The sequence below is a fragment of the Arachis ipaensis genome, chromosome B10, assembly GCF_000816755.2.
Source record: "Arachis ipaensis cultivar K30076 chromosome B10, Araip1.1, whole genome shotgun sequence".
Lineage (NCBI taxonomy): Eukaryota > Viridiplantae > Streptophyta > Magnoliopsida > Fabales > Fabaceae > Arachis > Arachis ipaensis.
The window spans coordinates 1750512-1764809 of record NC_029794.2 but is presented as its reverse complement, the minus strand read 5'-3'; the positions used below and the strand labels follow the sequence as shown (position 1 = coordinate 1764809).

At 31.4% G+C, this 14298-nt stretch overlaps 1 protein-coding gene across 1 annotated transcript; it reads left to right on the top strand.

Moving 5' to 3' along the window:
• Nucleotides 8876-12049, top strand: LOC107619903 (piriformospora indica-insensitive protein 2-like). Its single transcript, XM_021113693.1, has 2 exons — nt 8876-10534; nt 12034-12049. Exons 1-2 carry the CDS (start codon nt 9297-9299, stop codon nt 12047-12049), a joined length of 1254 nt encoding a protein of 417 aa, XP_020969352.1. The 5' UTR covers nt 8876-9296.

Genomic DNA, 14298 nt, shown 5'->3' with positions numbered 1-14298 from the left:
GATATATACAATAAGACAATTATTTATTACATTTTATTTTAAATAGAGAACTCAAAAATATATAATAAATAATTGATAAAAAATAAATAGTATTTAAGATAATTTTATTCATTTCAAAATAAAATTTTCAATAATAGATATACTGATAAAAAATATTTATCTGTATAGTCTCATTAATTGACATATATATTCGTAATAACAGTTCAAAATCAACTACTTAACTATCTTCTTGTAGTACACAGGTGGTAAATGATAAAATTTTCTGATTTAACTATATAAAAAAAATTCCTGATTAAATAAGCTTCAGCTTTAAAACTCCCTGTATTAACAATGAAATGACATATACACCTAATTAGAGAATTAGCTTAATAGCTTTTGGTTATAATAATAACAAAGATAACTGCTACGTATGTTCACTTGATCAAGCGTTAGTATCACCAAGGCAATCCACTAGATTCCACAAAACTATTCGTCTACTTAGCGCTTAGCCATGTGCGATTGGCCATGCGTCATACAACGGATTAACCAATTGTACATTGATATTGGACATGACCAAACTAAATGATATCCAAACAATTAAAAATAAAAAAATAAAAAAACGAACAAAGGGGAGGTAATAACAAGAGTAGTAGAAACATAGGGAAGAAAGGAACCATTTCGAATCTCGACCTCATATATTTGATACGGCGTACACCCAATAAGGAACTCTAATTAGTATTAAAGTTAAGGTATCGAATAAGGAGTGTTCGTAACGAGACGTTGGAGTGTGAGAACGGTGGTAAAGGGCTTGGTTTAAGACGAAGTAATGACGGCTTAGACAGTCAACAATTGGAATTGACAAGAAGGATAATCCTTTTCCACATCCACTATATCTACACGAAGAGTCTGTGTTGCGTGTGTATTGTAAGCACTAGTATATATATATGAGTTTAATTTATAAGGTCGAATACGAATGTACTCGTTTCATAATCTCTTAACTTGTAAGTTCCTTACGTTATTGTTATGATTAGAGATTGGTCGAAGACGGTTCTACTAGTGTTTATGTAATGAAAACCGATTCTGAGAACAAAACTAGTAGGAATAGAGGAAAACCAAAGAGGTTATTATTAAAAAGTGGTAAAACAAGATTTAGAAGAGGGAATAACAACTAAAGCGATTATAAAAGAAGGTGTCCAAATATTCATATCTTAGATTGTGTTTAATGTTTTATTTAATTTAAATTTTGAACTTGGGGTGATTGTTCGTTCATTATTATGAGATTAGATGGGGATAATTCCAAGGATAGTCCGTTGGTTAAGAAGAGTAAAAACGGTGATATGAATACTTGATTACAGTGGTTTTTACATGGTTGTATCGAGGGTTAACGATATTGATACGTTATATATCGTCATCGTGATGAAGAGTACGAGAGTCCACTAACTAGTATCTCTTTAAGTTTCTCAGGTTGTCTGTATTTTTGTAGTCGGTTTGGTACGTTTGTTATGACTCCATGGTTGGTTTTGTGTGAATAACCTTATTATCGTCAACCTAGTAGGTTGTTCAATACAACACTTCGTTAAAGAAAAGAAAACTGAAGCTGGCCACGACTCTATCGACACCGGTGTTACAATTAGTACTTAGGATAAGGGTAAGAGACATACGTACACTAAGGACATCCTAAAAAACACTTCGCCGCCTGCTCCCCCTGCTTCTCCTGCAGTATCTCTCGATGAGGCCGGTAGTACCAATACTGCGACTTATGACTGTACAAACGACCCCTCTAAACCTTACTCACTCTCTCCACCGCCAAGTAACAAGCTCGAACAACCTAATGTTTCGAACCTTCTACTCTACTTCGACAATACTCGTTCTAGGGACAACTTCTTTAACCTTACTAAAATTACTACCTAAAATCAAGGAGTTGAGACACCTGTCACCGATCAAAGGTATCCAAACCACGACTTAAATCTAGAGATCGAAGAAGAAGACAGTGTTAACATCGAGACAGGTTGGTAGACATTTAAAGGTTCTCTCTAATGAGAAACTAAAGTAAACATACATTACATAATATTTTAGAATAATGTATATAAATCAATAAATAACAATGTAATTGTTATTACAAATAGAACTGAATCACAGAATTTTGCAAAATATTACATTGATATAATCACTTACTATTAAATTTTCTTTTTATAGGCCATTGGTTTTAAAAAAGAAAAATATACAGACCATAAAAAAAAAAAACCACTGATATACAGACCATAAATTCAGTTGTGATCAATAAAAGAAAAAATAAAAAGGTAATTTTCCTAACCGGAGAATCGTGAGAGTTATATTTTAGATTTTGTGAAACAAAATCCATATATTGTTATTATTGTATTGAGTATTTTCCATTATGATACTACTTCTCATTGTAAACTATTTCTCACTTCTAATAAGAAAAAGATTAGATTTTTTTATTATTTTTATTTCTATAGTACACGTTACATGTTAAAAGAGTTTCCTAAATCAATGTTAGAAGTAAGAAATGGGTTAAAGTCAGGAGTGGTTTTTCTAAAAAGAGCAGTGATCTATAGAGTGGTAACCAAAACCTAAAACATAGTTTTACTCACCGTTCTCAACTGCAGATTTAAAGCAATGCTTAAAAAAACAGTAATAACGTTATGATTGAATCATTGGTTTGACGTGCAGACGTGGATGAACAAGAAATTAAAGTCTAAAAACTTAATTTGGTTTTCTTGGTTTATCAATAGTTAAACTGAATGAATATAACTAGACACACAACTTCAGAAGGAAGGTTACTTTATCCTCGTAGTTCGAGGAATAAAACCATCTTTTCCAATCCTAGTAATCCGTTTAGGAGAAAGGAGAAGGAATATCGACGGTGTTAGTGAACGTGGTTTGCTTGGTTTCCCGAAGGGAAACCAAAGTGTAAGGATATCTCACCACTGGGGTCGTGTTTACGTTCTTATCTTTTATCGTATTGTTAACAACCATACGGTTTAGGGGTTGGGGTGGGTCACAACAGAACCTACATTTGGTGTTACCAATTTCGTCAATCTCTGCGGTTTGGGTTCGGTTTCTTCATGGTTAACTTCTACAAGGTAAAGATCTAAGGTGTGGAAAAAACCATACAGTTTAACCAGAGGATTCTTACCGTTTTGTGTCCCAGATTACGGTGGACTCGGTTCTCTACACTCCTCATCTCTGTACATATCATAGGTATCAACACTCCTACACCGAAGAACCGTCAAGTGAACAAAACCTGTACCACCTCCGGCACATACACCTTCATATCGTCTGTCTCACCACTTTTAGTTAGGGAATCACTTTTGTTATAAATTCCATGCGCTACTGTTCCATATGTTTTGTTATAAATTCGACATTAGAATACTTATTCTTATATGATAGAATTTATATTTAAATGCAGAGTAGATGGAAACGTTTTACATTTTATGAACATCATAATATAAACTTGATTTTATGTGTCGGTTGCAAAGATTTTGATTTTATCGAATCTTACTCACGTTACTACTTATGTCTTTCTCTTCATCAACTATTATTCTTTAGCTTGGTCAACTATCTACTCCCTTCGCCGTCACTATCAGGATATGACTGGTCGTTTCCTGAGTCGTTACTCTCGTGGTTCCTCTCCTCACTTCGAGCTACAAGGTGGTTAATAACAATCATACAACCTACGTCAACATATATATCCACTATTTATTATCTTAAAAGATTTAATTGATATTTTTTTTTCTTCAAAAATAAATTAATCAAAAATTAATATCTTTAAGAATCTAATTATTATTTTACTCCCACTTATAATTGAAGAAAGCAAACCCACAACGGAGAGTGGACAGAGAAGATGTTTCCACTTTGGACTTTGGTGTTTTTTATTTGAAAACGATAAAAAAGTTGCAAAAATTTATTAGAAGTAGGAATTAAGAGTAGGAGTATATGAATATAGGTAAAGTGTATTCTACAATTTACAATTACCTATGCACTTTTTCATTGGATGACACGGGAATAAGGAAAATTATTGCTAAAAGTCATTCACAAAATACAATTAAATTAGACTGATCTTCTCACATACTTAAATCAACAATATAGATTATAAATTCTAAATTTTGAATCTAAATTATAAATTTTAATCCTAAATTTTATATTTTAAATTAATTTTATTTATTTGACTTTTAAAAATTTTTTTAATTTGAGTTTTGGATGTTTTAACTATTTTTAATTTTGTATATTTGTTTAGGAGGATGTTCTCATAAAAACACATAAAACGTCTTTTTGTAAAGACGCTTACGTGCTGCATTATTATTTGACGTATTAATGAACCGGTTATTTTTTAATTTCTTAACAAATTCGAATAAAATCAATTTTTTTTAGGATCTAATTATATTTTTAAATTTTTAGAGATTTAAATGTCTGCAAAATAAAAAGTCAGAGATATATTTGTCTTTTTATAAAAAAAATTTAAAAATATTCGATTTAGATTGTGTAATTCGATCGGATCAAATCGAGTCTAATAATTATAATGCAGACAATTAGATTTATTATTATTGTTATAATAAACTGATTTTGTTCTAGTTTATTAAAAAATAAATTATTAACCGATTTAATAAAAATATCTAATAATAACATAAAACATATAAATATCTTTAAAAAAAGATATTTTTAATGTCTTTATTAAAGTAGTCTCCTTATTAAAATACTGACTTATATTATTCTTATAAATTTTATTTCTCGCAATATAATTTTTTTCATTGAAACAAATTAAACGCCTCTTAGTTAAATAATAAAATTAATTAATTACTACACATACCTTCATCTTTGTGGGGGCCATCTCTAACTACTCTTTTCGTTTGTGTAATGCTCCAAGTTTAACACATGTATCATGAAACCTTTAGGCCATGACATATTGAACAAGTGGCAAATTCTACTTGTGCAGCCTCTCTGAAATTTGGGTCCCAATTCAATTAGCTTGGTCTTTTTCAATTGTGTGTGGCACTAATCTAATCATGTTTAGATTTTACTATATAATTATAGCCAATTCTAAGATGGTGACGTAGGATTGTGTGGCGCACATAATATTTCAATTTAGATCCAGAATCAATGTAACAATAATGATGAATACAATAACGAGATATTTGTTATATTAAAATAATTTTTGACGGCAGAGATGGGGTTGGTTCATCATTTTATAAGCTTATGTATTCATTCGTAGCCTAATGCCTATATAACTTCACCTTAATTCTGCCATGATATGCTCTTGATTAATTTTGAAAATGCTTATATTAATTAGATTGATTGATGAAGTTGGTCATAAAAATAAGAAGATGACTTCGATAAAGACACTAAAAATGCCTTTTTTTATTTTAAGACATTTATATGTATTGTGATATTATTTTATATTTTTTTAAAATTAGTTAATAATTTATTTTTTAATAAATCAGAATAAAATCGGTTTATTATAGCAACAATCATAAACCCAATTGTCCGCACTATAATTATTAGACCCAATTTGATCCGACCGATTTATACAATCTAAACCGAATTATGTTTAAATTTTTTGATAAAAAGATAAATATATCCCTAATTTTTATTTAAAACAAAAAACAAAAAAAACTCATAATCCAGTAGGTTATATAAATTAGTCGGTTCAATCGGATCTAATAACAATTAGGTTTATTGTTATTGTTATAAAAAAATCGGTTTTATTCTAAATTATTAAGAAATTAAAAAATAATTGATTCATTAATACGTCCAATAATAATGTGACACATAAATATCTTTTACAAAAAGACATTTTAAGCGTTTTTATAAGAGCATCCTACTAAAAATAATTCATTTATTTACGATAAAGAGGGAACAAGAATTGGCGGGATACAAGAATGGAAAAAGGAGTTGTCATTTTAGAATTGGATAATTATCACTTTCTTGCGTGATCTTCATATCAGCTAAAAGATTATATGTTCATTATAAAACCCCCTTGGAATAGGGTTTTGTAGTAATGAGAGGAACACTACATGAACAACCAGATAATGATCAAGTTTCCTTTGTCTCGTTCATGTTTACCCTATCATCATCATCATCTAAACTATGGAAATAACACAATAATGAATTTTACTATTAGTATTTTTGAAGAACTTTAGGGTGCAACTATTTTAAGATTATATCACATTTGAATATTATTATTGTTGGTAAATTATTGACTGTTTCTTTCATTGGTTAATAAGTATCTATGATACACGGACACTGACACGGACACGGGACACGCCGACACGCGAATTTTAAAATCTTACATGACACGGGGACACGCATACTTATAAAATATAAAGTATTTTTTGGATAAATTGTAATAATATTTTAATATTTTATTGATATTAAAATATAAATTAATTTTTTTAATTATTTTTAATGTCTTATTTTAATTATATCAAGTATTTAAAATATTTTTTGTTTTAATAAATAATAATATATACTATATCTAAATTTATTTTAACAATATATATTAAGAATAAGACCGGACACGCTGACACGTGATGGTATTTAGGTGTGTCCAAGTGTGTCCGGAGAAGAATTTTTTATTTTTTATTGAGACACGGTTTGGACACAGCAGACACGCGTGTCGGACGAGTGTCGGTGAGTGTCGTGTCCGAAATGTGTCCGACACGCGGACACCGCAACTCAGCGAAGTGTCCGTGCTTCATAGATAAGTATGTATATAGCTAAAGTGACAAATGAAATGGAACCAAAATAAAATAAAAAAGTATAGACCAATATACTATCTACTAATTTATTGTCAATAATAATTAATTATTATATTTTAAACATATGCATAAGGAGACATTCAGAAAATATATATATAAAGACACTTCTATTAAACACAATCATAAATAAGAGTTAGCAGAAATACTGTTGATAAATGTAGCGCGATTGAAATAAAAGAGTGGTTGATTGGATTCTTTGCTGTCATCTGGACAGTTTGGTTAGAGAGAAATTATAGAGTTTTCAATAATCAAAGCTCAGGTGTGGGGGATATTATTAACAGATCCTTTATGCTCTCTGACGAGTGGATTGTTGGTGAACCTTTTGGTTGTTGATGGCAATGCCGAAAATGACTAGAAAGTGCTCTACTTTATGCGTTGTTTGCTGACGGATTGTAGTGGTGCGTACTATTTATATAACTAGTATAATTAATTGGAATTAATTATACTGGATCCATTGATATTTAGGGTTGGTAACTTTGCTTAGCTTGGAGTTCAATGAATCAATTTCCGTGAACAAGCTAAGGGAGCTCACAAACTAAGGTTGGGGGGTCCTTACAATTAGCCGTTTTGTTGTAGGAAAAATCTACGTCTCATCTAATTAATATTGTTTTAGTGTAGTCTTTTCATCATTAATATGATTTCGATTAGATTATTATTATTATATATATTATATGAATTTTATTATTGTGTCTCGTCCATGATAAAGTTCTTTGTCTTCATTAATTAACAATGACAATTTGGTTTTTGGTACCCTAAAACACCAAATGACTATTCCATATTTAATATTTAATATCTAAACCACCTAAAGAATATGATTTACTAAAATACGACTAAACAAACATTACATGTTATATAATAATCTATAATAAATTTAATATTTTAATTTAATAATTATATTGATACTTAAAAATAGATAAAAATTAGGCAATAGACGATAGTAATCAATAATAAAAAGATAAACATAACATAAAAAAAGTGATTGATCAATTTAAATATTATAAAAGTAATGGTACAAGCTAAACATGCATGCATGGTAGAATTGAATAATCTGGGCCAAGGTGGATTCTCATACAAGATAAGGGGTAATGATCTTCTCCACCATAATTTTTTTGCTAACATTATTATACATAAAATCTGATATAGCCCTTCTTTTAAAAATTTTATTTTAGTCTTTTTTAACTGTAAAATTATTTTTTATCCCTCCCTCACATTTTGCATATGGTCAAATGATTCCATTACTACAAGTCATTTAAAGGATGCGACAATGTTTTTCCTTTATTTTTCTTTACCTCTCTTAATTTCTATATTTCTCTGTAATTGGTTTATAGTTGTTAATAAAAGATTGAGTATTAAGTACTTTTTGCTAAGCTCTTTCTTTTTTTTTTTTTTCTTTTGGGTTGTTGTAGTTGGACCAATCCAAGTTGTCCATTATGTCTTTGGTCTTCCTTGTTCTATAACCCAACCCACAACACAAATTAATATTGAGAGTTTTGTTTAGGATAAGGAAAAAGGTACCAATGGTAATCGTACTAAGGGTGGCAACACCCGAATACGTGGTACCCATTTTACTCTTACCCTATTCGGTAGGGGTGGCAAAACAGTCGAGCCCGTCGGACCGATCCGCTAAACCCGCTGAAAAAGGCAGGTCGGGCTAGGATTTGGAACCCGTCAAATTAAAAAAACCCGCCAAACCCGCACCGCCAAATTGGCAGGTTTTGGCGGGGCGGGGCGGGCCGGTCCGCCGGGCCGAAGATTTTTATTTTTCTTTTTTTTATTAAATAAAAGAGTGATTACTATTATAAAATTAATAATTATAAAATTTTTAAACACTTTTTTTTATTTTTTGTTTTTATTCTTCTTTTAGTTATTAACTTTATTTATTTTATTTTACAATTTCATATTCGGTCTGATAAGCCAATAAAACTTATTAGTGAATTTAGGCCTGACCTATTAATGTAATAAGCCTTTTATAAGAGCCTAAGCCTGTATTTAGGCCAAACTGCACAGGTTACTACTACTAGTTGTGAAGGCTTAAACTTTCAGAAATTATAATGAATAATGAATTTTGTTGAACAGTGAAAAAAAAATAAAATTCTGAAAAAGGTTGTTGGCTGAGTTCACGGATTGAAGTGTGAGAAAAGAAGAAGAAATAACATTGTCCCAGAAGATCAGCCACAAAGTGATGTCTAATCAATGTTACATTTATTCTGAATTAACCATTTAAAACAGTTCAGTGAAATCTTCATTGCCTTTTATGGCAAATTCATTTGTGTCTTTCCCTTACACTAACTCCTTTTTCCATGCAAAACCAACAACACTGTCATACTCACTCTAACTTTCTTTCTTTGCATCCTTCACTCCTGACACAACAAAAAAAATGAGATGCTTAAGCGTTACCTTTACATTCTCCTCATTTGCCACCACCACCCTTCAAGAAAAACCTTATTTTGATCCTTTTCTTTCCAATACCCTTCAAAAGTATCTACTATCTACAGTCTTCAAAATTCCATTTGTGGGGCTACCATTGTGGCATTTTATCAAATGGCATCTGTGCCTCTCTTCCTTGTATGCTTCCTTTTGTTTTCAGCTGAAATGATGTCAATGGCAATGGAAGAGGAAGAGTTGTTGGGGTTGTTTGAAGTGATGGAAGCTCTTCTTGATGATCCTGAATGGTCACAAGCACATCCCCAACCATGCACTGAAACTCCATGGCCTGGTGTTGAGTGTGAAGTTAGCACTGATGACCCTCAAAATCCAATATTTCATATCACAAAGATCCACATTGGTCCTGATATAGTTTCACCACCTTGCAAATCTTCTGCATACATATCCAAATCCTTGATCAAGCTGAGTTACTTGAAAACTCTTTCAATCTTCAACTGTTTTGTTGATTCACCTGTGACTCTACCATCAACACTGTTTGGTTCTTTCTCTTCCTTGGAACACCTTGCCTTACAGTCTAATCCAACCCTCAATGGAGAACTACCTTCAAGTTTGGCTGAAGTGTCTTCTCTTAGGGTCCTAAGCTTGTCCCAGAACAGCTTTCATGGAAAGATTCCAAGAAAGATCGGTTCTTTGCCTTGTCTAGAGCAACTTGACCTCAGTTACAATAACTTCAGTGGTCAAATCCCATTGGAAATTGGAGGGTTGAAGAGTCTGACCATTTTGGACATTAGTTTCAATGGAATTGAAGGCAATCTTCCTCATTCCCTTGGACAACTTAAACAACTTCAGAAGATGGATTTGAGCTCAAATAGGCTTGATGGTAGAATACCCTTTGATTTGGGAATGCTCAAGAGGTTAGTGCTGCTTGATCTGAGTCATAATTTCATTGTTGGTCCTATTCCTCAAAGCTTGTCAGATTTGGAGAATTTGGAGTATTTAATAATGGATGACAACCCCATCAAAGCAAGGATACCATTCTTCATAGGAAGCCTTTTGAAGCTCAAATCAGTGAGTTTCTCAAGGTGTGGCTTGGTTGGTCCCATACCCAATTCTTTCTCTGCATTGAAGAACCTTTCAGCTCTATCCTTAGATAACAATAGCCTAACGGGACAAGTTCCATCAAATTTAGGCTTGCTTCCTAACTTAGATCAACTGAATATTAGTAACAACATGCTGTATGGTGTTCTAGAGCTGAATGGTGACTTCATTGCAAAGCTTGGGGAAAGGTTGGATGTGAGAGGGAACAATGAACTATGTATCAGTGATCTGCAAAACAAGAATAACATCTCTTCATACTTGGAAATCCCCTCTTGTATGAGCATGAGAACAATTGGGTTTGCTTTAGTGACAAACAATTTTTTGTATGAAAGAATTATTGTTGGTTTAAAAACTATACTTGCAACGAGATTTCATTTGTGAAATTCTAAACCACACAAAAATTCTCTCATCACCATGGCTGCTTGAGATCACAAAATCAATGCAATGATAAATGAGATAATTTGCTTTATGATTACAAGAAGGTTCATAACTATAAATCCAAATCACAATCATAACAAACTATGTATCAGTGATATGCAAAACAAAAAGAACCTCTCTTTATACTTGAAAATCCTTTCTTATATGAGCGTGAAAGCAATAAATAACACATTTATTGTTGAAAGGTCACCAGAAGATCTAACAAGAATCAAACCATCTTGGTATCAAAGCAGCATAAATTCAAGCTCATCATGGTTGGATCAACAACTTATCCTGTTTACCTTAGCTTTAAATTTTATCCTCACCTCTTTTAATTTGTTTTCGTCACATTGATGAATTAAATTTATATGTAGTTTTTACCCTTCATATTTAGTATTCTAACTCACTTTTATGTGTAGTACTTTTACATCATATCTGAGTTTGGATTCTAGTTTGAGTTTTATTGGAAATTTATGCATATAATTGTTCAATTTTCTATACTTTTGCATTATGATCATAATTTGTTAAATAAATCTAAAATACGTTTATGGCTTATGAGAAAACTCAAGGAATTACCTACAGATGAGTAAACACATAATTGGCCTCCAAAAAAAAAAAAAATTTAACTTAATATTTTTAGTCTCTAACAAAATTTCATTAATTTAGAAGGTCTTGAGAGGATTAATTTATTTTAAAAATAATTAATTTATCTTATAATGATATTTTTTGGATTCAATTATCTTATAATAAATTTGCTATAAATTTATTTATTTAACACAAATTTAAAAATTTTATTAAAAAACAACAAAAGAATTAATCTAACTTACAAAATAATTTTTAGAGACTTCTAATATAATAAAAATTGGAGACTAAAATATTTTATCCAAATTTGTTTGGGACAAATTTAGATATTTAATCTAAGAAAAATTTGACATTCATAGAATGTCTTAGTCATCATATCTACCATATATAGTTAGTGAAACTTAATCTCATTAAAGTGCGTTCATAATTAATGGCCTTGTTAGTGATGTCCACTGAGTATAATTACTTGTTGCTTGAAATTAAGAGTGGATTTTGATGCAATTGTGAAATTTTACTATTTGAATATGTGCATGTTTGGGGAAAAGAAGGGTCTCAAGTCCAAAGTCCTATCCCTGGCCTGACTAGTGTTATTGTTTGTAGCAGCCTTTGGGGGGAAAAGCACTGTCTGTTCTGATAGTAGTAATAAGCATGCCTGCAACCACTCTTGTTGCTGCCAACATAAAAAAGATGCACACCTCAGAACTTGTTTTGGTAGAGAGAGAATCTTATGGGAAATTCACAATCTTTCCCTTCAAATTGCAAACTTTTGACACATTGAATACTGTATCTGCAACAGTGGGTGGGGGAAATAAGTCATAACAACGAGAACTGCTTGCACTATTATTCATAAGGGGTGTTCGCGGTACGGTTTGTTTCGGTTTTAAGAGAAAAAGTCATCCGATTCGAACGTTTATGTGCTGTGTGGTTTGAATTGGATGGACTTTTTTTGAAAATTCGATCCGATCCGATCCGATTACAAGCGGTTTGGATCGGTTTGAATTTGCGGTTTTTTAAATAAAAAAAATTAAATACATATAACAAGTTTTAACTTCAAATTTTAAATAATCAACAATGACATAACAAGTCTTAACATATCTTAAAAAGCTAACGATAACATAACAATAGAAATAAAATTATAGGTTAGTTAAAATAAATAAATAAATAATATTTTAAACATAAAATATTTATTAAATAATAATAATAATACGTGAATAATAGAAAAATGTATAACAAATTGAACATGTTATAAATATAATTGTAAATATAATAATAAAATAATAATATTATAGCACATTGTGCGGTTTGGATTGTATTAGATCGGTTATGAAAAGTATATTCGAAATCCAATCCAATCCAGCGATTTGCAAAAAATAGAATCCAATCAAATCCAAATTAGTGCGATTTTAATTGGTTTTCGGTTTGGATCGGATTGGATGAGCAGTTTAATTTGAATCGATTTGGATTTCAACGCCCCTAATTATTCTTGCCTTGTGTTACAGAACTAACTTGGAAAAAATAAAATGTAATTAGGATGAGTTAATTGCTTAGTCTATATTTTAATATTTGTCAATTCAGATTTCAGAGTACAGATTGTTCATCCAATTGAATCTCTCTGATGTTACATAGCAGCATGTAAGTTTCTGAGGATGTTTGCCTTGTCGGTTTGTGTTATTCCATGAGCTAGAAAACCAGAACCTCAATGAATGTTCCCAGTAATACGAGGGGGATGGTGTGGTCATTGTCATCCCTGTAAGCAACCTCAGTTTCTCTGCCCCTAGAAAACAACCTTGTCACCTCTTTTTTACTTGTAACTAAAATGTTCAGTTTAAATTTAATCCACTATAAGTATATAGTTATGTTATTTCTTCATCATTTATTAATATTCTCGTGGAGCTTTTGATCTCTCTCTTGCCTGGAAGGTGATGCTTACACAATTATGATCTTGAATCAGAGGTCTACTTTCATGCTAACATGTCCACGTCATCTTTTTCTAATATAGTAATAGTATGGCTTTGGAAAAGGTACTGTGTCATAGTTATTATTTCTGGCTTTGCAACTCATCATGAAACTGAAATTGATAAATATTGAAGTGAATGCTGGTGCAAACCAAGTAGTAGTTCTAGACTTCTAGTTGTTATGGTTTAGGTGACATGTTTGGATCAATATTTAAGGGTGTAATGGTCATTGACCATTCCATATGGAATACTTGCTACAGGATCATACTTTATCTTAAAAGTTGCTGTTTTTGTAGGCTCAATTTTTTCGTTATGGAACCATGAATGTGATGTGCTTAGATATGGAAATAGATAGTGCTAGACCAAATTGTGAGACAGCTTTATGTGAGTGGCAGGAGTTAGAATTCGGATTATGCGAGTTCTGTGTTGGCAAAAATTGCTTAACAAATCGGAGGATCAATTTGGCAAGGACTGAAATTTAAATTTTACAGCATGCAAATCGGACGGTGCGTTTTGTATATATATATATATATATAAATTTTTGTATGAATCCGTATTCTTAGCTACACTCAGACCGTTCAACAAGTTATGAAGAACTCGCATAGTTCGATTTGTTAACACTACACACAAGTCAAGCACCTCTCTTCTTCATAACCGCGTCCAACCCAACATTTGCCTAACATTTGCCTCCATATTGAAATTAAAAAGCGGTTTTTGTAAGCATGAATGTTTGATCATAATGTTATATTTATATAGGAAGCTCCATACAAATGCTACATCCACATGCTTCAGATGCCCTTCACTCAAACACCTAATTTTTTTTTTTTGGTCTGGACTCAAACACATAATTCGTCACCACATTTTAACCAAGTGGGCTTGGGCTTCCGGATAATACTACATTCATTATTTCATTGTGATTGCTAATGGAGTAATGGCAGCAAGAACAAACTATCTTCTTAAGGTTAATTTCTTAGCAAAAGTTATTTTCTTTCTTTCTTTTCCTCAAGTCCTGTACCTCCCTTACCATTACTGGTGTTTTTTACCTGTTATGTCAATATTCCAGTAATCAGATTTTATATTCTATTATTATATTTTCTTTTGGAATC

What these genes read in the sequence shown, in the direction of transcription:
- LOC107619903 (XM_021113693.1), top strand. Translation starts at nt 9,297, where the DNA reads ATGGCATCTGTGCCTCTCTTCCTTGTATGCTTCCTTTTGTTTTCAGCT.